At 54.5% G+C, this 22,773-nt stretch overlaps 3 protein-coding genes and 1 long non-coding RNA gene across 5 annotated transcripts; 1 reads left to right on the top strand and 3 right to left on the bottom strand.

Moving 5' to 3' along the window:
- The first annotated feature begins 458 nt into the window (after positions 1-458).
- On the top strand, positions 459-4,805 carry LOC139595214 (uncharacterized). The gene is made up of 2 exons (XR_011680933.1): positions 459-696; positions 3,921-4,805. It is a non-coding gene; the product is annotated as an uncharacterized lncRNA (long non-coding RNA).
- Positions 2,186-5,745, bottom strand: SIAH2 (siah E3 ubiquitin protein ligase 2). 2 transcript variants are annotated; one of them, XR_011680931.1, is made up of 3 exons: positions 5,252-5,745; positions 3,891-4,607; positions 2,186-2,639 (listed from the first exon to the last, which is right to left on the bottom strand). XR_011680931.1 is itself a non-coding variant. In XM_071438298.1 (2 exons), exons 1-2 carry the CDS (start codon positions 5,618-5,620, stop codon positions 4,050-4,052), a joined length of 927 nt encoding a protein of 308 aa, XP_071294399.1. In that variant the 5' UTR covers positions 5,621-5,745; the 3' UTR covers positions 2,186-4,049. The 2 variants fall into 2 exon arrangements, 1 of the variants encoding a protein (XP_071294399.1); XM_071438298.1 differs by having other exon boundaries at positions 2,186-4,607.
- A 1,231-nt stretch (positions 5,746-6,976) lies between these two features.
- Positions 6,977-17,293, bottom strand: MINDY4B (MINDY family member 4B). Its single transcript, XM_071437021.1, has 13 exons — positions 17,214-17,293; positions 15,036-15,708; positions 14,756-14,783; positions 13,954-14,091; positions 13,134-13,253; positions 12,069-12,144; positions 11,647-11,975; positions 11,191-11,256; positions 10,591-10,661; positions 10,289-10,434; positions 9,885-10,102; positions 9,063-9,537; positions 6,977-7,700 (listed from the first exon to the last, which is right to left on the bottom strand). Exons 2-13 carry the CDS (start codon positions 15,137-15,139, stop codon positions 7,558-7,560), a joined length of 1,914 nt encoding a protein of 637 aa, XP_071293122.1. The 5' UTR covers positions 15,140-15,708; positions 17,214-17,293; the 3' UTR covers positions 6,977-7,557.
- Positions 15,775-21,866, bottom strand: CLRN1 (clarin 1). Its single transcript, XM_071438279.1, has 3 exons — positions 21,570-21,866; positions 18,492-18,671; positions 15,775-17,577 (listed from the first exon to the last, which is right to left on the bottom strand). The coding sequence occupies exons 1-3, from the start codon at positions 21,820-21,822 to the stop codon at positions 17,312-17,314; spliced, it is 699 nt and encodes a 232-aa protein (XP_071294380.1). The 5' UTR covers positions 21,823-21,866; the 3' UTR covers positions 15,775-17,311.
- Positions 21,867-22,773: the final 907 nt, after the last annotated feature.

Below are 22,773 nucleotides of genomic sequence, written 5' to 3'. Positions count from 1 at the left end.
CCGTGCCGGCCGCACCGCCCGGGGCCCGCGGCCGAGAGCGGAGCCGGGGCGGCTCTCACGGGGCAGCCAGAGGCGGCCGGGCTGCGCGGGGCTGCGGGGGCCCGTGGTGCTGGCGGGGGCCCGAGCCGCCGCGCCCGGTCCTGGTCCCGCCGTCCCGGCGCTCCGCGCCTGCCGAGCCCCGGAGCAGCTGGGAGCTGGACTGGGGGTGACACGCGTTACCCAACCCGACGTGACTGCCTGTTCGGACACGACCTGTCTGCACCTGGAACACCTGCCCGAGCGGATTCCTTACACCTGTGTCACACGTTTGTCACACATCTTCCCGATCTCTCCCGTAGCACTTGGCGCTGTCGAACCTCTCCAAGGAATCTGCACATACAGCTCGGAGAATAAAAGAGAGAAAACCGTCTTGCACAAACCCAGCCAGGTTTGGATTCCCTTCGGGAGAGCAGGTGTGTGCTGCTTTAGCTGTGCTGTCGGTAAGAATTCGCAGTGTCTCACTAGCACGTGAGTTCCGCAACAGAGAAGTCAGTTTCACTTCTATTTCAGATGGAAAGAGCGTGCTGAGGTGCAGCCAGTGTCTCGGTGGCTCACCTGGTGTCTGTCGGTGCCGAGCACTCCCCATAGCACTGCGAGATCACTTCCATGGTCCCGACAGCAGAGGGCCGGCAGGCACGGCCAGGGCAGGCCCTCGAGGTGAGCTGTGCTCGCTCTAAACTCATCAGTCCCTGACACGTGCATTTTAATTTGTGTCTGAAGTGGAAATAGTTTCTAGGGAGAACTCTAGAACCACAGCAGGTGCTCCTGGTGGGCTGCAGGGCACCTGGCTGGCGCTCTGCCCAGCATACAGGTCTGTCTGCTGTGAGCTCTGTCTGGATGTGCTTCACCCTCCCTTTCAAGTGTGAGGGCTTGAGAGGGGTCAGCTCTGTTCCGAGAACCAGGCAGGCCTCAATAACCTCTTCTGAATGTCTTGAGGAACTGTCACACTTTTACTTGGCAAGTCATATCAGCTGCCTTGGGAAGAAAACCTGAAACCTGAGGGAATCCTGAATGAATGTCACCTATCTGCTCAATGACCTGAACTGGAAACGCCTCTTTTCTTGGCAGTGCCAGCTGAGGTATTCCTTATCCTAAACTCAGTTTCAGTCAGAAAAGACACGAGGTGATGGGTTCATTTTGTGTGGGTTTTTTTGAAGTGAAATCTAACAAGAGTTTGCCACTGCTTCAGAACTGAGTGTCTGGACAGACCTAATGATAATGTGTGTTAACTTATCTAATGTGGATTACAGGTAACACTGGAGTAATTAATTAATCCTGCTATATTCAAAGACACATTTTGGAGTTTTACTTTATGCAAAAATCCTCTTACATCCCAGCTGTCAGTAAGAAAACTACCTTCCACTACAAGTTTTACTGAATTACAGAAAAATTAATCAAATCCTTAGGAATTCTTGCTTGATGAATCCTGATGAAAGCACAGGTGGTAACAGGTGTTGGAAGCATGGCTTGACTTTGATCCTGCTTATGCAGGGAGCAATTAGTCCACCAGGCTGATGCTGCCAGAGTTCTGCCAGAGCACGGTGTAAGTGAGACCAGATGTAGAATCTTTAATTGTTGGTGTTCAGTGCCTAGAGAGTAAATCCTTGGGAGGTTTTTTCCATGGCTACTTCCAAGTTCTTGCAGCCAGCCTGAGCTTCCCTTCACTGAGGCTAAACTTATTCTTGTGCACTTTTCGGAGGGCTGGTGATGGCTGCTATGGGCTTGGACACAGCTCTCCCAGGAGGAACAGTCAGGACTGGTTTTCCTCGTTTGTATTGTATTTATTCACACCAAGTCTCACCTGTCCCTTTACCTGCCATTTTCCACCCTGTGAGGCTTCCCCTGGCAGTGTGACCCCGTGGCTCACTGCCTCCCGCAAAGGGCACAGGGACGAGGTTTGGCACAGCCCACGGGGAGCTGCTGTTTGCTGTCAGTGATTCAAGCAGAACGATCCCACGGCAGAGGTGGGAGCTGCAGGCAGAGGCAGCTGTGGTGCCAGCACGGTGGCGGGGAGGTGGCAGGGGCAAGGACCCCGCCAGGAGAGCCAGCCCATGCCAGGGGACCCCAGCTGATCCAGCACGGCCGAGCACGCGGCGTAACCGCAGAGCAGCTGCCGCGCACTCGTGGGTTAGCACGGCTCCTCAGCGCAGGTTTTGCAAAATATTTATTGCAAAATAAAAGAAATATGGCAACAAAACTTAAATACCAAATGACAAGACACTGGCCATAAAGCTCTTGCTATATTAAGAATCTTTTACAATAATCAATAGTAGCATGTGTCCCAGGGCAGCTGCACATGGACATCCCTGTGTCTCTGGCTCCATCCATCTGCAGTCTGTGGGACTTGTGCCTCCTGCTTGCACCTGTACCTGGCCTGATCCCCCTAAAGAAGACAGGAGCCAGCAATTCCATGTGAAATGTACCATGCCATACCCTAGCCCCTTCTCTCCTTTTTCCTGTTGAAGCCACCACCACAGCTGACCCAGTGCCCTTCCCTTCTGTAAGGTGTAGCAGGGAATGGAGAAACATTGCTGAAGTACCTACTGTTCCCCCCACAGCATCTCCTGTGAGAGGTTCCTTGGATTTCCTTCCTTCCCCACCTACAAGGAAAGGACAGGCAGCCAGGGAGGATTGTGAGCAGCCAGGGATCAGGTTAGGAATGCTAAAGCCTGAAAGAATTAAATCTGGCCAGGGGCATTAAGGGCAACAAGCAAAGCAACCTCTATAGGTACACTGGTGATAAAAAGAAGACTCAGGAGAATGTGGACCCTCTAAGGAAGGAAATGGGAGCCCCAGTTCCCTGGGACATGGAGAGGGCTGAGGTACTCAGCCATGTTTCTGACTCAGCCTTCGTGGCAAGCTGCTCCAGCCACTCTGCCCAAGTCGCAGGAGGCAAAGGCAGAGAGTGGGAGAACAAAGAACTGCCCGCAGCAGGGGAGGACTGGGGTAGAGGAGGTCGAAGGGACCTGAAGGTGCACAAGTCCATGGGACCTAATGAGATGCACCGGCAGGTTCAGAGGGACTGGTGGAGGAAGTGGCTTGGCCACTATCATCCATCGTGTTTGAGAAGTTGAGGCAGTCCAGAGGAGTTCCCACTGACTTTGAAAGGGGAAACATAACCCTCTTTTATTAGAAAGAGGAATAAGGAAGATCCAGAGAACTACAGGTGGTCAGGTCTCGCCTCAGTGCCTGGAAAGAGCTTGGAGCAGATCCTCCTGGAAGCTATGCTAAGGCACATGGAAAATAAGGAGGTGATTTGTGATAGCCAATGTGGCTTCACTGAGGGCAAATCATGAGAACTTAGAGCTCCTTCCAGTGCCTAAAGGTGCTACAAGAGAGCTGGAGAGGGACTTTGGACAAGGGCCTGGAGTAACAGACAAGGGGGACTGGCTTCCCACTGCCAGCGGATAGGGTGAGATGGGCTATTGGGAATTAGGAATTGTTCCCTGGGAGGGTGGGCAGGCCCTGGCACAGGATGCCCAGAGCAGTTGTGGCTGCCCCTGGATCCCTGGCAGTGTCCAAGGCCAGGTTGGAAAGGGCTTGGAGCAGCCTGGACAGTGGGAGGTGTCCCTGCCCACAGCAGGAGGACTGGAACAGATGATAGTCTCTTCCAAACCAAACCCTCTAGTGACACTAAAGCCTTTTCTTAAAGCTCACCAGCATCAGAGGGAGTCTGTACTGCTGATGAAAAGGCTTATAGGTGTGCTCCAAACAGGAGCCTCTTAAGCCATATATCCAATGGAAGCACTCTTTACATAAAATATAATTAAATTATAAAAGGTAACTGTGTGTGTAATCTTCCTAAGGCACCCAAGAATTTTAAAAGACCTTGTCCTGCTCAGATTACTTACAGCACACTCTTGTTCCTCTTCTGCCCAAAGTTGCAACCGTTGGCTAGTCAGAAACCTTAGCATACAAGATGACACAGTTGAACACCGTAAAAAACAGGAACCAAAACCAAACCCCAGTGAAGCACTACATCCAGCCAGCTCGAGTCTGCTAGCAATGCATCATGGGCAACACATAGAAATTGTCACGTTGATGCCGAGGTTTCCGTTGTCAGCAAAGAGGTGTGCAGTGGCTGTATCAAAAACGAGGCAGTTGCTGTTGCGGATGGCCACGAGCACGCCGTCGTGGATGGAGCAGGGAGATGCCTCCCAGGTCAGCCGGTGGCAGCTGCCGTGCAGCTCCAGTCTGTACTGAAAGTTCTCTGCCTGCTTACGGGTGCCAATGAGCAGCACGGTGGCAAAAAACTGCTGGTGACCTTCGCACTTCTCCTGTTTCTTCAGCACCAGCATGAAGTGCTGACCAAAGCACGACTGCATCATCACCCAGTCCACTGCCCCTGGCAGGTTAATGTCTGTGGCAAGGAAAATGATGTCTTCTCCCTGAAGGGTGGTAATGCTTTTGTGGGCGTGCATGAGGTGGGACATCACGGCTTCCAAGGATCCCTCCCAGTCACAGGAGGTACCGGGGCACGGGCAGGAGTAGGGACGGTACTCACAGATGGCTTCATGTTTTGGCTTTTCTGTGTGGTGGAGGGTCAGGGAGCAGCCTGTTGTGGCATACTGGAAAGAGACCAAACACAAGCCGTCAGGAAAGGCACCAGCACTAGTATGCGCTGCTCCCACCCGTCAGCTGCAAACACAGGTGATCAACCAGAGCTACCGTGCTCATTGCAAATATTACATTACTTGTATGGAGCCCTGGATTCAAGCTGAGCTTTACTTAGTTTTTGTTTCCACTTAAAATGGATTCTTCTTGTCTTTTGTGGTTGTTTTTTCCTAATGCAAGCACTTAGATAAAATGGGCTGTATGGCTGAGTTGTGCTTAGATCTGCTGTTGCAGTTAGATCTGATCCGTCCAGATCAGCTGGAGAGGTCCTGGCTTGGATATTCCTTTTCTTTAAAAAGAACAGAGGATTCTAGTTTCAACAACTGGGGTGGTGGTTGGGTGTCCTCTGCAGGGGGATGTGGGGGGTGGTCTGGGGATATGGATGTGGGGGTGATGGCTGGGGGTTTTCGGCAGGGGTGCAGGGATCGGGGTGATGGCTGGGGGTTTTCGGCAGGGGTACGGGGATCGGGGTGATGGCTGGGGGTTTTCGGCAGGGGTACGGGGATCGGGGTGATGGCTGAGGGTTTTTGGCAGGGGTGCGGGGATCGGGGGTGGTCCGGGCGGCCCGCCGTCCCCCTGCCCAGCTCCTCATCCTTACCTTGCACGGGAAGAGGACAGCCGAGGCCACCTTCTCCATGGCCAGGTTCCTGATGTTGGGGGTGAGGGAGCCCCGGCAGGTGGGACAGAGGCTCAGCTGCTGCCGGCATTGCTTGCACACCAGGTGCCCGGCCTGGCACTGCAGGATGGGCGGCAGGACATAGTCGAAGCAGATGGGGCACTCGAAGAGAGAGGTCAGCTCCTGCTGCTGCTGTTGCTGCTGCTGGGGGGGAGGAAGAGGAGGAGGAGGGGGAGGCGGCGGAGAAGCCCCGCCGGTCCCCGGCAGGACGGCGGCGGGGGACGGGGCGTGCTGCTGCTGCTTTCCGCAAGGCTTGCTAGGGCCGGGGCCGGCGGAGGACGGGCGGCTCATCGCGCCTCGCCACCGCCGCCACCATCGGGCCGCGCTGGGGACGGGGCAGAGGCGGCGGCGGCGGCGGCGGCGGAGGAGGAGGAGGACGATGGACGGGGCGGCGCTGGGCGAGCGGCGGCTGCGCGCGGCCCCCGCCCCGCTCCCGGCGTGCCCCGCGCGGGCCCGCCCGTGCTGCGCGGGAGCGTCCCCTCCGCGGGACCGTGTCCCTTCACCGCCACCGTGTCACCTCAGCGGGACTGTGTCCCCTCAGCGGGACTGTGTCCCTTCACCGCCACCGTGTCCCTTCACCGGCACCGTGTGCCCTCCGCGGGACCGTGTCCCTTCACCGCCACCGTGTCCCTTTACCGGCACCGTGTCACCTCAGCGGGACTGTGTCCCTTTACCGGCACCGTGTCCCTTTACCGGCACCGTGTCACCTCAGCGGGACTGTGTCCCTTCACCGGCACCGTGTCCCTTTACCGGCATCGTGTCACCTCAGCGGGACTGTGTCCCTTCACCGGCACCGTGTCCCTTTACCGGCACCGTGTGCCCTCCGCGGGACCGTGTCCCTTTACCGGCACCGTGTCCCTTTACCGGCATCGTGTCATCTCAGCGGGACTGTGTCCCCTCAGCGGTAGCATCCCCTCAGCGGGACCGTGTCCCTTCACCGGCACCGTGTCCTGTCAGCCCTTTACCGGAACCGTGTCATCTCAGCAGGACCATGTCCCTTTACCGGCACCGTATTCTGTCAGCCCCTCAACGGGACCGTGTCCCCTCAGCGGGACCGTGTCCCTTTACCGGCACCGTGCCCTGCCAGCCCCTCACCGGGAGTGTGCCCCATAGCGGGACTGCCCGCCCTCAGCGGGACCGTGTCCTGTCCCTCAGCGGGAGCGTGCCGTGCCGGCGGGCCCGTGTCCCTCAGCGGGACCGTGCCCTGTCCCTCAGCGGGACCGTGCCGTGCCGGCGGGCCCGTGTCCCTCAGCGGGACCGTGTCCTGTCCCTCAGCGGGACCGTGCCGTGCCGGCGGGCCCGTGCCCCTCAGCGGGACCGTGCCCTGTCCCTCAGCGGGACCATGCCGTGCCGGCGGGCCCGTGCCACTCACCGGGCCCGTGCATGCCCCCGGTGCGGCGGGAGCTGCGGGTGCTCAGGGCCTGCAGCGCCGGGGCCGAGCCGCGGCCCCGCAGTGCGATCGCAGACCTCGCGTCTGCTGTAACCTCATCCCGGCCCAGCATAATCTCTGGCTGGGTGCCGCGGCTTCTTTTTGTTTTTTGTAAAATTCAATAAATCGTAACCAAGTTTCTGGATCACTTGCAGAAGGTTTATTGTTCTCAATTGTTGTTAGCAACACAGTAAGGGTGTGACTTACAGGTCGTTTTGGAGTAATGACAATGAAAAAGGAAGTGGACAGTGGTGTCTGTCAGCTAGAAACAATGTGCCCTGCCCATGCTTGTCAGGTGAATGTAGGGTGCCAGGCAAAGGCAGTAAAATCACTGAATCGCAGAACCCCAGAGCAGTTTGGGTTGAAAAAGCCCTCTAAGACCCAGTAAGTTCAACCATTACCCCAGCACTGCCAAGGCCACCACTAAACATGTTCCCAGATCACACATCTGCACAGCTTTTAAGTCCCTCCAGGGATGGAGACTCCACCACTGCCATGGCGCCTTTGCCAGCGCTTGACTCTTTCCTTTTCCTGCCAGCTGTGATGGGGAGCAGGAGAACCTGCATCCTACCCCCTGGAAAAGGTGTGCAGTGGGACAGGGTTGCAAGTCGCTGTTCCTGCAGTGCATGCTTTTGCAGTGGGTGTGATGCCTTATGGACAGGGTGTCCCTTCAGTGCACCAAAGGCTGTTTGACTGGGGAGAGTGCTTTTTGTCCTCCAGACCGCAGTGACCAGTGCAGCTGGTAGTGTGTGGGAGATGGCAGTACCCTTCAGGAGCGGGGGTCCATCCTGCTCCCTCCTCAGAAGAAAGGGTCTGTCCCGTTCCAGCTGACGGTCGCACCTGCCCACTTGGTCCTGATTGCCATCTCCAGGGCTGGGCGCCTCCTCCCTGGGCTGCAGGGGCCTTCTCTCTGAGCCTCTTCCCAGTGATGCGAATGAGTGTCTGAAGAGGAAGTGAAAAATAAATGTCTAAAAAAATCTTAAAAACCCAACCCCACTCATAAAGGCTTCAGTGACAGCTAAAAGCAGAAGCCTCTGCAGCTGCATTGGTGTAGATGTGCTGCTGTCCTGCGCTGAGCAGGGCCTCCCGGGCTGGGGACTGCCCCTGCGCCGAGGGCCCCCTGGGAAATTCCGGTGCTCTGAGTGCAGCTCTGGGCTCCTTGCACGATGTGTTTGCATATTGCTTTTCTGGGCAGATGCTCAGATGGTATCTGTGGCCACACCAGGTATCATGACAGTTATCTCAAATCACTCTGCTTCCTTGCAAATTTACCCTTTAGTTTCAAGGTTCTGACTTTGCTTTAAACGCTGCAGTGAAAGGAGAGCAAGGAAGGAGGCAGCCAGTGAGGAAGGTAAGTGATGCACAGCAGCAGAGAAACAAGAACCTTGCACCTCAAGCACAAAGCCTGGTTCACAACCCAAGCGTTGCTACAGGAGCAGTTCATCCCTCCTGAGGGGATATGAAACTTGGTGGGGAACACGAGGGCCATGGTGGCACCTGGTGCTGGGCAGGAAGACAGACTTCAGCCGCAGCCAGCCAGGCAGGAGGCCCTGCTGCGTGCCAGCCTCGCTGCGTTGGTGTGCAGGTTTTGTCTGGGATAGAATTCATTGACTTCCCTGCGTCTGGTATGGAGCTGTGTTTTGGCTTTGTGCTGAACACAGGGTTGATTACACAGAGGTGATTTTGTTACTCCTGGCAGTGCCCCCATAGCCAAGGCCTTTTTGCTCCCACCTACTGCCACGCTGGTGAGGAGGTTGGGAGTGCTGGGCAGGCTGGGAGAAGACACAGCCAGGACAGAGGACCCAAAATGATCAAAGGGGTATTCCAGAGCCTGTGACATCATGCTCAGTATATGAAGTGGGGGCAAAGAAGAGAAGAGAAAGGCCTTTTGAGTATGATGTTTGTCTTCCCAAGTCACTGCTGTGTGTGATGGGGCCCTGCAACACCTGCCTGCCTTTGGAGGAAGCGAATTCATTCTTTATTTTCCTTGGCTTGTGTGTGTGTGGCTTTTGCTTTTCCTATTACCCTGTCTCTATCTCAACCCACAAGTTCTTTAGCTTCTACCCTTCCAATTCCCTCCCTGATGCTGTGGGTGGGGGTGTGAGTGAGCAGCCACACGGGGCTCAAGGGCTGGGTGGGGTAAAACCCCAGCAGATGGAGAGAATGTTGTTATAAATATTGAACTAATCATGAAACAGTCCAGCTTCCTGGTGTGTTTAAACTTTGTATTGAGTGTTTGTTTAACGCAGGAATGAGTTGTCTGCGCTGCCCATACCTCAGTCCCTGGTAAATCTGGGTCCGTACCTATCGTCAGGTGGGCAGTTTGGGTCTGCTCCTGCTGCCCACTGTAGAAGTACAGGTGGAAAATTCTCTCGGCTTTCCAGTCGGAGAGCAGCCGGCTGTCGGTGCCGAAGAGCACGCTGTGCCTGCCCGAGAGGCTGCACAGCCACACGGGCAGCCGGGGCGTCCGCAGCCCGGGGCTCACCTGCCCAGGGGACACTTGTTGGGATCCTGGGCTGTGCTGGGGTCCCGCTGGCCCTGGGGCTGTCCCTGCGCTCCCCTGGGCCGTGCTGGGGTCCTGCTGGCCATGGGGCTGTCCCTGCGCTCCCCTGGGCTGTGCCGGGGTCCCGCTGGCTATGGGGCTGTCCTGGGGCTGTCCCTGCGCTCCCCTGGGCTGTGCCGGGGTCCCGCTGGCTATGGGGCTGTCCTGGGGCTGTCCCTGCGCTCCCCTGGGCTGTGCCGGGGTCCCGCTGGCTATGGGGCTGTCCTGGGGCTGTCCCTGCGCTCACCTGGGCCGTGCTGGGGTCCCGCTGCCCGTGGGGCTGTCTTGGGGCTGTCCCTGCGCTCCCCTGGGCTGTGCCGGGGTCCCGCTGGCCATGGGGCTGTCCCTGTTCTCACCTGGGCTGTGCCGGGGTCCCGCTGGCCGTGGGGCTGTCCCTGCGCTCCCCTGGGCTGTGCCGCGGTCCCGCTGGCCCTGGGGGTGTCCTGGGGCTGTCCCTGCGCTCCCCTGGGCTGTGCCGCGGTCCCGCTGGCCCTGGGGCTGTCCTGGGGCTGTCCCTGCGCTCCCCTGGGCTGTGCCGCGGTCCCGCTGGCCCTGGGGCTGTCCTGGGGCTGCCCAGCGCTCACCTGCCGCCGCAGCGGCGCCCGCTCCCAGCGCAGGAAGCCCACGGGGCCCCGCGGGCACGGTGCCTCGGCACCGCCGCTCCCAGCGCCGCGCTCCGGCTCCCGGCCGCCGCCGAGCTGCCGCGGGCTCGCCCGGCCCGTCAGGAGCAGGCTGAGCACGGCCTGCGGAAACAGCCCGCTCACACCGGGGACACGGGCAAACGCCCCGTGCACGGGATGTGCTGCTCCCAGCTTGTCACGTCTGCCACAAACAGGGCAATGCCGGGCTGCCAGTGGCATTTTAGAAATTATTGTTACTATCATCATCATCATCATCACCTGTTTTTTAAGTGCACAGTCGTGATTAAAATTGCAAAATATTTTTTTTTTTTATGAACTTAGGCTTCTTTTTTCTTTGGATTAATTACCAAGTGATAATTTTTTTCCTAAATAGGATGTGGGAATAATAAAACCAGAATGCTTGAGACATGTGGCTGATCCTACCTCCGTACAGGTGATGTTTCCAGAACTGATGTTCAACAGAGGAGCTGCGTCACCCAAATCCTCTTGGACCCTGTGTGGCCAAGCAGAGATCATCAGGGCAGCACTGGGCCTGTGCCAGAGGCAACACTGTACCTCCGTGCCTGGCCAACAGAAATGGGAGGAAAGGAAAAGGCTTTTCAGGAGATGAAACTAAACTACAGGAGGATGTTTAAAAAGCAAAATATACCTTTCAAGTGTCCTAGAGAAAAGTAAACTGTATAAAAATAGGATCACTCCATGGCTTCCTTCACCTTTGAACTAAAAAAAGAAATAAGGCATCACAGGGGAGGAATTATGGCCTGTAAATAATATTTAATTAAAACAATTCCTCTGCTTCAATACAGCCCTATGTGAGTGTGTTGAGTTAGATGAGCAAGGTGTTATTCCAGGAATATTTTGTAACTAATTTTGTTTAATAGGATCAGGTAAAAAAAGAAAGAAAAAACTTCCAGTTATTGGCTAAATGCATTTTGTACAATTTTCCCCATATTTTTGCTGAGGCTGCAAGGAATCACATCTTTGAATGATGTACAAAATGCTGCCCTGTTTACCCAGTGTTTGTGGGCTGAAAGAGCTGGAATAATGGGTAAAGTCACAGGGGTTTACATGGGAGCAGAATCCCTTCCCATAGGAAAGGCTGGAAATGATCCATGAACTAACTGTACATTAATTATGTGAACATCCTGATGATGTTAACACTGCTGTGTCCAAAATGCCCAATTTGATTGGGAAATAAGATGTAATCTAGCAAGAAAATAACTTGGATAAAGCAGTTATCCCCACTTACAGAGTTTATGTGATCAGAGATGAACTCCTGAGCAGCAGCTTTCTCCGAGAACTCAAACAGCCGGATCTGTTGGGCATGGGCACCGTGAGGGTGGTGCAAAGGAGACAAGAATTATACCAAAAAGCCGAGCTTTTGAATCTTGTTGTTCCATTAGTCAAGTGAAAGAACAATGCAAAGGTTTGCTCTGCCCCTTGGCCCAGCCGTGGACTCTGGCGCTGTGCAGGGAGCCAGGGCAGCAGCTTTATGGTGACAGGACTCTCCTTTTTGCAGGAGAAGGAAGATGGGCTTTGGTGCAGGGGAGGTGGATGTATCACAGGCCACAGCAAGACCTGGGCCTGGGGTGATCCCTGTTTGTAGGGCAACGTAAGTGGGGGAGCAGGTGCAGGAGGTCCTGCGTTTCAGGCCAAAGGTATCTCTAAGGAAAATCCCGATGGCGGAGGACGGTTCCATACTCACTCTGTCTGTGAAGCTGCTGGCTCTGCAGCCTGCACGTGGCCTTGTGGTGACAGGGGCAGTGACGAGGCACACGACAGCTCTGCCACCTCCTCCTGCTGCCCACAGGGTCTCTGCCAGGGCTGTGGCCAGTGCCTGCCCCTGCTCCCTGTGCCCGAGCTGGCACAGCCTGTGCCAGGGGGAAACCAGGGGCTGTGACTGTGGCACCACAGAGGAGGGGGCACATGCCACTGTCCCGAAATCAGAGGATTTGGTGGGAAGAAGCCTTGCCTGGGGCCAGCCAAGGCTTCTCTCCCAGTGCATATCCCCACCTGAACCTGGATCCGGTTTGCCTGAACCCAGAGGCTGGCACTGACCAAGCAATGCGTGGAAATAATTTTCATGAGTCCCATGAGGCCCAGCAACTTACCTTTCCAGGTGGGTACATTCTGTCTCTCTTGTGAAGAGCAGGTATGTGATGATGTGTGCTTGTACAGCTGCCAGAATGGCTCTTGTTCCTCCCTAGGAAAAGAAAAACAGCCCCTGCCATCTGAGGAGTCTGAATGAGCACTTGTCACACCCAGCCGTCCCTGGCCAGGGGGACAACAAGAAGCCCTTATGGAGAAGAAGCTGCAGGGTAGCCCTGGCCATGTGCAGGGGCAGCAGGGATCCTGTGGGTGGGTGCCCTTCCTCCCTCTGTCCCAGGAACAGCCCCCAGCTCCAGGGACCCTCTGTGCTGGGAAGCCCCAAGGTTTGTTTTTTGTCCCCTCTGGCCTCGCAGCAAAGGGACAGAGGTGCTGGGGCAGCCAGGGCTGATGTGAGGCTGCACACAGGAGTGCCCGTGCCCGCTCCCCACCGGGGCTGTGCTCACCCACCAGGGCTGTGCTCACCCACCGGGGCTGTGCTCCCTCCGTGAGCACCGAGCTCTGGAATGCAGGGAGTGGCACCCGTGGTTGTACCTCACATTCCAGCCCCCGGACAAGGTGGGGGGATTACTGTTCGAGTGTGTATCTTGGCCTTCTGCTTTCTTGGGTGCAGCGTTGTGATGGTAAATAAGGAAGAAGAAAACCTCCATCTCAGAAAATTATAAATTATAGTTTAGGTGACTTCAGTTGTTGGATTTCTAGGTGGAGCAGGAATAATCAGGTAAGTCTAATTCTCAGAAAAGATACGAGCTTTTTGCAACCTGTTGCATCTCTCCTGAGCAGGTGTGTGGGGTGCATGTGTGCAGGGTACAGGTGTGTGGAGTACAGGTGTGTGGAGTACAGGTGTACAGGGTACAGGTGTGCGGGGTACAGACATGCAGGGTACAGGTGTGTGGGGTGCAGGTGTGCAGGGTACAGGTGTGCCGGGTACAGGTGTGTGGAGTACAGGTGTGCGGGGTACAGACATGCGGGGTACAGACATGCGGGGTACAGGTGTGTGTGCTGCCGAGGCCCCTGCCCTGCTCCAGCTCCCAGGAGTGTCTGTGGCAGCAGCAGCTGGCGGCAGGTGCTGTGTGACAGTTTCACCTCTCCTGCCTGCAGCGCGTAGGCCAGGTGGGAGCGCGGCGGGTGGAACCTGAAGCGCGCTGCTGCCCACTCGCAGCTGAAAAGCGGGGCCGTGCTCCTGAAGAGCAGCTGCTGCAGCCTCTGTGGAAGAGGAGGCAGAGGGGCCAGGGTCAGGGCTCTCATCCTGGCGTGAGGGTCTGTCCCATCAGGGCTCTCGGGGTGCAGGTGCCGCGCGTGCCCTCAGCCAGAGCTGCCTAGAGCCAGGCCTCACCGCTTCAGAGCAAAGAGATGTTTGAGCTCAGTAAAGGGACTTCACACTGCACTCAGCCACTCTGGTGAAGCTTGGTTGTACATTTACATTTTACATTTGGGTACAGTGCGCATTTTGGGGAAGATTGCACCAGGGCCCATCGTGCCATTGCCTGCAGATCTGCCAAGCTGCTGGACAACAGCACCTGGCAGCAGTGCTTTTGGGGCCAGGCACTCAGCAGGAGCTGAAATCCCTCCCTGATGGTGTTAAGGGCCCTTTCCAAGCCAAACAATTCTAAGATTCCATAATCCTGCCTCCTGAGGCTGTTTGTCAGGGAAGCCTCCAAGTGCAGGGAAATGTTGCCTGTTGTCATTGGACTGGGTCTCTCCTGAGAATTATTGCATATCAGCTTTAAGGTGGCATTCCAGCCATGTTTGTTAAGAGTCTCCTAAATAATCCATCCCCATTCCACACCCTGTTCAGCTGACAGCAGGCTGAACCCTGCAGTCAGAGCACCAGGAAAGGCTCCCCAGTCTCTTTCCCTTCAGGAGATTCAATTACAGCTCATTCTTAATTCAGCAGGCAGCTCACCATGGCCGTGTCCGGGGAGATGGGGCAGCCACCCATGCCCTGAGGGAGCAGGAGGGGCCGGGGGACGATGGAGGGCGGCTGTGACCCCGGGGACTCCCCGGCTCCGGGCGGTCCGTGGCCAGCGCTGCTCCGTCCTTGCTGCAGGGAGAGGAGCAGGCAGGGCATCACCCGGGGCTGCTGCTCCATCACCCAATGTGGCCCCAGTGCCTCACCCGGAGCTGCTGCTCCATCACCCATCGTGGGGCATCACCCGGGGCCGCTGCTCCATCACCCAGCGTGGCCCCAGTGCCTCACCCAGGGCCGCTGCTCCATCACCCAGCGTGCCCCCAGTGCTCCCAGGGTGGGCACAGCGCCTGGGCTGGCAGGGGGCTGGGGGCACGGGCTGCCCTGGAACGGGGGTGCCCTTGACTTCCAGCTGCTTTCAGACATTCCCAACACATCCCTCCGAGCTGATGACTGCAGCAGGTAATAGTGCTGTGTTTGTCTGAATTACAGGGAATACCCTTCAGTGTCTCCCAACCTAAGGGCACAGCAGGCTTTCCAAATACTTACATTTTAGAGATCTTAGTTTGTTTTCTAAAACTCACCATGAAAACCATTAGTTTTTGATGGAAAGGTTAATCAAGTGTAGGACTGGTGTGCCCCTTTGACTTCAAAATATCTGAAGTCTGTTTCTCAAAGAAGCAGCATGAGAAATGAATCTCCATAGATACCTGGGCTGCAGGTATGGACGTGTGCCATCTAATGACAGCCCAAAACTCACCAGACAAACAGAAAATATTACCTTTGGAAAAGGAGTTACCTGATGAGTCGTGCTGTTGATTTCCAAGCTGAAAGCATAAATAAAGTACAAATGAAAACACCCAACAGAGGTATTACTAGCATGTGGAGAAACTGGAGTCCAGCCAGAAGAGAACCCCAGAACAAAGGAAGAATAAGACCTGTAGCATTTATATTACTGGGTACACAAGGACTTTTTGTCATTGTCACATAAGTTTTGTAATAAAACATAACTTGAAAAAATGCGTTAAATAACCACCTGGAATTAAAACTGTGTTAAAGAAGCGGAATAAAAACCTTACCCGGGGAAACTGAAGATTCCTCTCCATTTGCTGAGGTCAGAGATTCTGCTGGCGATCTCCTGCAGCGGTGCGGGCGCAGCGTGCCCGGTGCCCTGGTCACCCATGGCCCCGAGCGGAGCCGCGCTGGCCCTCGCTGCTCGCAGGCACCGACCCTCCCGCCCGCCGGGCAGTCAGAGAGCCCGGCAGCATCAATGTTTAATGATGTTTAATGATGTTTAATGCCGCAGGAGCGGCTGCTCGGGGAATGCGGGGCCGGGAGCGGGGGCAGGAGCGGGGGCATTGTCCAGCATGGGCAGGAACGGGGCTGTTTCCCAAAGTGGGGCAGAGCAGGGGCATTGTCCAGCACATGGCAGTACCAGGGGCATTTTTATGGATGCAAGGAGGTCCAGGGTCCATTCTGGGGCTCCCCCAGGGTCCTTCCTGGGGTTCCCTCAGGGTCCATGCTGGGGGTCCCTCACAGTTTCTGCTGGGCAGACCATACCTGCTCTTCCAGCGTGCCAAACCCACAAACATTGTCTTCATTTTATTTTAGCTGGTAAGAAGTTGTTGTTTGCCTCAGGAATAGCTGGGCTGATCCTGGGGTGCCGGGTGGGATCTGGGGGTGGTCAGGCCGGGCTTTGGGCACAGGGACCCCTGTGAGGACTCCCAGACCCCAGGTTGGGGCTGCTCTTGCCTGCACAGTAAAGGAGTGGTTTTGGGTTTGCCGTGTAGTAAACAATACCATGAGATGCAACACAAATTATGCTTTAAGAATATACATTAACATTAGGAGGAATATGCATATGGTTTATGAAGAAAATGATGAAAAAAGCTGGGAGCTGTGCTGACTTGCAGAAGCCCTTCCACATTGATAAAATCCAGGGAGATGAGGAGGCAGAGCTACCTTGGGAAAGATGCAGCTGACAAACCTTTGCAACAACCCGGCAGTGTTTTGCCTTTCACAGTAAAAATACAAAAAATGACATCAAAGTCAGTAAGGCCTTGTGGGCTGGTAGATCCTGAAGCACAGAGGGCTGTGATACCTGGAACCTGGGTCTGATCTGCACCTGGGCACTGGGTGGATGCTGGCAGGGATTGCTCCTCACCCACAGCTGGGCGCAGCAGCCCCTGCAGATAAATGGGGCAGGGGCTCTCAGCCTCTGTTTGTTTCTGTGTCCTGTGAGGAGCAGCTCATCTCCAAGGCACCCAGGTAACCCACAGAGACAGTGTTTGGTGGTGTGATGTTCTGCCTGGGGAAGCATCCTGTGCTTTAGCTGACTTGGGGCTGTCCAGGGGTGAGGGTTGGTGTGTCTGTCTGCTCTGGCTTCCCATGCCAGGCCCTCCAGCATTTGTTCCTCAGTCCCTGCAGAGCTGCAGCCTGCAGGGGAGCCTGTCTGCTGTGTTATTGCTGCCCTTCACCAGGGGTTCTGACAGGGTTTATCGGTACTGTTTGATGAGAATTTGCAGGGCTGTTCTCTGGAGGGGGCAGTGGAAGGTGGAGGTACCTGGGCTCAGTCCCATGGCTCTGCCCTGGGAAATGCCCTTTGCATTTCAAACAAACCCCAGAGGGTTTGTTCAGCTCTGCCAAGCCTGGCTGCCTCCCTCAGGAGCAGCAGCAGACGTGGCATCTCCCCTGCATCTGCTGTGCTGTGTCAGCTTTGTCACCAAGCTGCAGCAACTGCTGGGGAAACGAGGGCTCCCAGGACTTTGAGTTTGGAGCAGTTTGGTTTGTTAAAAGGAAAAACCCAGAGAGTTTCACGGAGATAAATGATGCTGTTGCCCTGCATGTGGAGCCAGATCGAAGTGCAGGAGTTAGGGCTGTGCCCCCTGAGCGCTGCAGCTGAGCTGGGGTCTGAGTGTGCTGGGCAGTGCCTGGGGGCTGTGCTGCCCCGTGCTGGGTGCCCCTGGCCCTGCTGCTCTGACGGGGTCACGGCTGCGTCCTTGCCTTCACCAGGGCTGAGGGCAGAGCTGCTGCTGGTCAGTGTGTGCTTCTACTGAACCTATTGATTGGACCTGCCAGATTCAGGGCAATCCTACTGAGATTCCTATTTTTCTTCATACCAGCCACTTTTTAAACAGTTTACAGGAAAATAAATGTTTTAGAGGGCTTTTCCATCCAGGCATCACCATACAGCACATCTTCTTTTGTTCACTGCTTACACCATATAAACACTTATTTGAAACTTTCCCTTTTTTTACCTTCTCTAGGACAATCATTCACAAGTTGGTACATCTGGTGGTTGTTGATGTAATAGTGACAAATTTCTTTGCTAGAAATGTTCTTAAATCCCATCATTTTAATACATCAAGTCAACTGCTCCTGTAATTGCCCCTGACTCTTTTGATTTTGAAAAGGGAAATTCAAATCCAGCAAATCGGATTAGTAGGGCGTTGAGGAAGTGCACCAGGGAGCAAACCAGGATGGTCCAGAAGGAATTTGCAAACTGCTCGCTGTGAGTCTTGAATGTAAAAGTTCCCTCTTTGAAATTAGCAATTTTCTCTGAAAGGTGGTGGATCTTCACTTCTGAGGAGAAGAGAATCATGATGAGGCAGCCACAGGAACCTGGAAGGGAGGGGGAGATGCTCGTTACCTCAGGATCCCTCAGCTGTGCTGCACGATGTATGCTGCAGCCCAACACCACAGGGAGAATGTTTGTATGGCCACACCGCTTTAACAGGGATTATTTTTGGAATCCAAGCCAATGGCTATTGAAATGGGTAAGCTTTTCTAATTGAGTTTGGCTCAGGACCAGGAGTATTTAGCATGGCTGCTTTAGTGCCCTGAGCTAGTGAGGTGTCTGTGTTCATGTTCAGCTTTAAGTTGCTCATTGTCCCATTAGCTGTCTGCATGCCTGAACATAAATCTGTACTGAAGTCCTCTGTGAAATGATGGTTGTCATGTGTAACACCTTGTAAAGCTGGGGTAAATCTGCCTGTCAGCCAGGCCAGCAGCCCAGGGAGCAGGTGTGTGGCTGTTTTCCCTGCATGGCAGTGGTTCTCCTCAGAGACCACGAGTTGCTGCCAGCCTCTGGCTGCTCAGCTCTGCTGTCCTTGGCAAGGCTGTGCTGCTCTGTGTGCTGGCCTTGCTCACGTTGTCTGGAACCCTCCTGTGGTGGAACCAGCTGCATCACTGGCATATTTTGGTTGCTTTCTGCCCCCTTTTCCTACTCTGGGGTGGCTGCTGGTTCTGACTGTGTGTGGGGTGTCAGTGATGCCAGCCCAGCTCTGGGTCGCTGGGGCCCTTCTGCCATGGCTCCTGCAGCTGCTTGCCCATTCCCATCCTGCCACCCACCCTTTTGTGGGGTTTACCCAGTTTATCTCCCAACTTCAATTTGGAAAACACGTGTTTTGACATGGCAGAGCCACCCGCCTTCCTGCCTGGCTTGCTTTTGCCAATTGAGAGCCAAAGCTGGCGCAGTTTAGCCTGAGCAGTGGGTGATGCTGGCAGTGCCAGCCCCAGCCCAGCCTGGTACTCACAGGAGATGAAGCTCCACAGGTACAGCCCCACGGGGCCGTGCAGCGTCTCGTAGGGGCTGCCAAAAGCGTTGAACATGAAGAACCCTGCTCCCACCAGGGCAAAGACAATCAGTACTGTGCAGAAGAGAATGACACTGACATGGATACTTGCAGGGATAATTCTGAGCAAATCTGGAAAAACTGAAAACAAATAAACACAACATTATTATACACATTAGGCAAAGTTGTCTCTGATGTCGGGCCGGGGGTTCCTGCTCGTTTGTGATAATTGTTTTGATCCTGCCCTTCTAAATGCAACCAGATGAAATAATTCCCTAGAAATGGTTTTTCATGGATGTTTGGAGGCAGAAAAATTCTGTGGAACTCAGAGGCATAGACTGGCCAGGAGGGAGAGAGACTAGCTCCAGGAAAAGCCTCTCCTCCCCTTCCTGAGGGTGCTCTTTGGTCCTGAATGTGAACAGCATCTTTTGGGGACAAACAAGGAAGCTGTGATTGAGGAGGCAGGTCTGGCACAAGGTGTCACTGAGATCTCTTCCAGTGCTAGTGTTAGGGGCTGATCTCCCTTGGCTGAAGGCTTGGCCATCCCCTCTTCTCTGGGACTGAGACAACAAAAATCTTTACACTTTTTTCATTTATGTTCATGAGGTCCCACAAAGGGTTGTGACGTGGGAAAGGAAATTGTGCTGTGATTGTGGATGCACAAATTCAGGAATAATTTACTCTAAATGTTTTTATGCAGTTTTTAAGCTACTGTTTCAAATTGTGGTCCTGTTTGTCTAGGACACAGAGATAGACATTCAGAGAGCAAGAGAGAATGATATTTAAAAATTCCTGTTTGTTTGGCAAAAAGGAGGTGTTTTGGAAGGAACTCTGAAATATACTTCACTGTTCCTGATCTACGGGGGCATGACTAAAGTGAGGTAATAATGCCTGGTGCTGTTTTGCTGTAATGTGTGGAGAGTAAAGCAGCCTCACATCAATTACCCCTCCGTGTAAAGTTTGTACCAGCAAACTGCTCTGCAGCTCCACGCAGGAGCACAGGGCAGCAGGTAATGAGGTATCAAATGCATTTATCCCCCTGACTAAATGAAAGGGAAATCAATGAAATGAATGTCTCGTGGAGTTCAGCCAGGCCCAGTGCAAGGCGCTGCCTGTGGGGTTGCCAGGGCAGTCCCAGCACAAAGCCCGGCTGGTGGGGACCGTGCTGGGAGCTGCCCCAGGAGAAGGACGGGGGGCACTGGGGGAGAGGAGCTCCCCGTGCTTGGGCCAGGGGCTCTGGCACCCAGAACCTGCCCTGGGCTGAGCCCCAGCGGGGCAGGGGGGATTCTGCCCCTCTGCCCTGCTCAGGGAGGCAGAGCAGCTCCTCAATGTCCAAACAAGACAGAGCTGCTGAGTGAGCCCAGAGGGGGCCAGGCTGGACCTCAGAGCCCCTTCCAGTGCTTCCCTCTGCAGGATTCCTACAGGGAATAGCATCAGTTCCTGTGACACTATCTGATGCTTTGGGAAAACATGCAAAACTCTGTATTTAATAATGCAATTTCGTATGGTTCGTTTTAAGAAAACAAGTTGTGGCATAGTATTGAATCCTCCCCTGGGCACCTGCATCTACAGCTGGTTCTGTTATTAACATTTTATATGTGATGTATTGGGAAAAATTACTTCCAGAAGCAATGTTGTCTTGAAAGTAAAACATTCCTTCATGGTCCTGAATGAACCCTTGTGTGCTGTGCATGGCAGAGACCTTTAGAAAATGAACCATTGACCTAGAAACTGATGGGAATGAGTGGGAACAAATGGAGCAGAAGTTTTCCCCAGCTGAACTGGGTTTGCTGGCAGAGCAAATTCATATTACAATTAAAAGACATGCAGTGGTCAGAGGAGAGCACTTAATGGGAACAAGCACAGAACTAAATCACGTAGCCTATTTTCTGTCTGTGTTCTCCTCAGGCGTGCTGAGGTGCAGTGAGTGCATTGAGCTATGGCTGTGTATTTTATAAGTTTGTCCTGCTTTCTGGAATGCTCCTGGTGAGCTTCCAAGGTACTGAGGTGATGGAGGGGATCAGCATCCTGTCGCCAGTGCTCTCTGGGGTGAATGCTCCTGACCCCTCACAGCTGTCACTGACTGAACCTGAGTGTCAGTCCCAGAGCTGCTGGCAGCTGGACCTGCCCTGGCTCATAACTGTCACCTACAGCAATCCAAATCCTCTGAAAATACAGCCACGGTGCAAGAACTGCACACTGGGATGGCACACAAAGCAATCAACAGGGAACTTCAGCAGTATAAACAGACTAGTGATGGAATTAGAGAGAGCAAATACTAATACTATACAAAATTAACTTGGTTTACTATTTTTGGAAAATGTTACATAGTAAATAATTTCTGGTACCTAGTCTGGCAACCTTCCCTTGCATTAAATAACAGGTGTAAGCAATTCACGTGTGCTGTTGTAGCCGAATGATTGTGATCTGTGTGCTGTAGTAACTTCAGGGGAGGTATTGCACACATAGAAACTGGCTTTTACTGCCTGTTCTGCCTGCTGCTGGATACAATTGTGTCTCACTTCATAATTTTCTCATTGATCTTCTTATCCTTGAAGATTAATAGGTTATGAATGTAAAGTGAAGCCATTACTAATAGTTTGACACTCTGTGTCAGGTACCGAGTCAGCCAGCGTTCCCCAGACAGCCTCCCCCAGTCCTTCTTCCAATTACTGCCACAGATCGCAAACTTTTGGGCTGCTTTGTTTCTCAATAGCAGCCAGTGCCCCAGCTCTTTCCTGAGGTTCTTGCTGGTTTAGTTCATTCTTCTTGACAGCACAGAGGTAATGTTGTAATGCTGGCACACAGAGGAAGATGACAGAGATTAATTAACCCCCCCAAATATTTTTTTTAAAGAAATAGCATAAATCTCTCGGGATGTGGCTACCCGTGTAACTGCAGTAATTGAAGACATGAGGCAGGCAGTATCAGTACCATAAATAAGTTACTGACCCTGGCGATCAGCGCAGGCCGGGGGCTGCGGGCTCGGTGTCCCGCCGGCCCCGCGGTGTGGGCAGCTCGATGGCCGCGGGTACTCACATGAGAACTGGGAGGCTCTGCCCCCGAGCCCGCACTGCCGCACCCGCTGCCCGGAGAAGAGCCCGTACTGGATGTCGCCGATGAACTTGTGCAGCTCGGGGCCGCTGGCGTTGACGAGCAGCGCTCCGGTGCTGCAGAGGATGGAGCCCCTGACCCAGAGCTGGCTGCCCACGGCCGCCGCCGTGCCCAGCGCGCAGGCCAGGCTCAGCAGCCCGGCCGTGCAGAAGAGCAGCCTCTTGTGCTGCGGCGGCATGCTTCACTGCGGCTGCAGGACGGGCTGCGTGCGGCGCTGCAGCGCCCGGCCGGCCCCTGCCCGGCTGAGGGAGGGAGCTCTGAGGGCTCTTCTGCCCCGTGCCCGTCCGCACAGCCCGCAGATGTGCCAGTGCACCCCCTGTCACTCGATAGCGAGGGTTTAGGATGACAGACCTCTGTAATTTGATGAGTGCTCTGCTCGTCCCAGCCCCCGGGCAGTGGATGAGTTGGGGGTTCAGGCGATGAGCTTGGCTGCTCTATCTGATTGTCTGCTCTCCCTAAAGGAAGCTTCCAGAGGGTTTATTTTTGCAGGTTTTCTTCTAAAGGCAGTAATGCTGAGCTGCTCTCTTGTATATTTTGGTTGTTTTGTTTTCTTGGTTTTGGGATTTGGTTTTTCTTTTTTTCCATCTGGGTGTATTTCTTTTTTGCTGTTTTTTAAGGTAATGCCCAGGTACCATACAGCACCCTGCCAAGCCAGGAGGCCCCACTTCAGTATCCAGTTGCATTTGGGCACTTGCTTGCACTCGCTTTCCGTGTCAGGGTGTTCTCTGGCAGGGGCCGTGTGTCTGTTATGCACACTGCAGTGTGCAGGATGCTCGGCAAACTGTTCAGACCAGGTTTCAAATATACACAAATAGGTTTTCTCTTACAACTTGACAGAAGGCCCAGCCCACCCTGAGGCTCAGGAACATGGGGCTCCTGTGTCTCACGTCCTGCTGCTGCTGGGCTCCTGCCTTGCTCCTCTCTCGGGCCGGGGCACGGTGGCCCCTGGAGCGCGGCCAGGGCGAGTGCCGGGGCACCGCCGGTGCCACAGCACACACAGGGCCGGGGCTTTCTCTGAATCACATCAGCTGACTGGTATGCACACGCTCTGCAGGTGGTTCAAGAATGTTATATCATCTGGGCTCAAAGACTGAGTCTGGTGAACTATGGAGGGGCAGAGTGCTGGATG

Source organism: Agelaius tricolor, unplaced genomic scaffold (assembly GCF_023055355.1).
Source record: "Agelaius tricolor isolate 1412-34295 unplaced genomic scaffold, bAgeTri1.0.p SCAF_12, whole genome shotgun sequence".
NCBI classification, from domain to species: domain Eukaryota; kingdom Metazoa; phylum Chordata; class Aves; order Passeriformes; family Icteridae; genus Agelaius; species Agelaius tricolor.
The sequence above is the reverse complement of the archived record's forward strand: the minus strand, read 5'-3'. Positions and strand labels throughout refer to the sequence as shown.

Coding starts and splice junctions, on each gene's coding strand:
- SIAH2 (XM_071438298.1), bottom strand. CDS start 5,620: ATGAGCCGCCCGTCCTCCGCCGGCCCCGGCCCTAGCAAGCCTTGCGGA. Junction 4,608..5,251: donor CTGTCCTCTTCCCGTGCAAG/GTAAGGATGAGG, acceptor GTCTCTTTCCAG/TATGCCACAACAGGCTGCTC.
- MINDY4B (XM_071437021.1), bottom strand. CDS start 15,139: ATGGGTGACCAGGGCACCGGGCACGCTGCGCCCGCACCGCTGCAGGAG. Junction 12,145..13,133: donor ACGCGCTGCAGGCAGGAGAG/GTGAAACTGTCA, acceptor TTCTTTTCCTAG/GGAGGAACAAGAGCCATTCT. Junction 9,538..9,884: donor GGGCGCCGCTGCGGCGGCAG/GTGAGCGCTGGG, acceptor AGGTGAGCGCAG/GGACAGCCCCAGGACAGCCC.
- CLRN1 (XM_071438279.1), bottom strand. CDS start 21,822: ATGCCGCCGCAGCACAAGAGGCTGCTCTTCTGCACGGCCGGGCTGCTG. Junction 18,672..21,569: donor CAGAGCCTCCCAGTTCTCAT/GTGAGTACCCGC, acceptor ATTTGTTTTCAG/TTTTTCCAGATTTGCTCAGA. Junction 17,578..18,491: donor CCTGTGGAGCTTCATCTCCT/GTGAGTACCAGG, acceptor CCTCCCTTCCAG/GTTCCTGTGGCTGCCTCATC.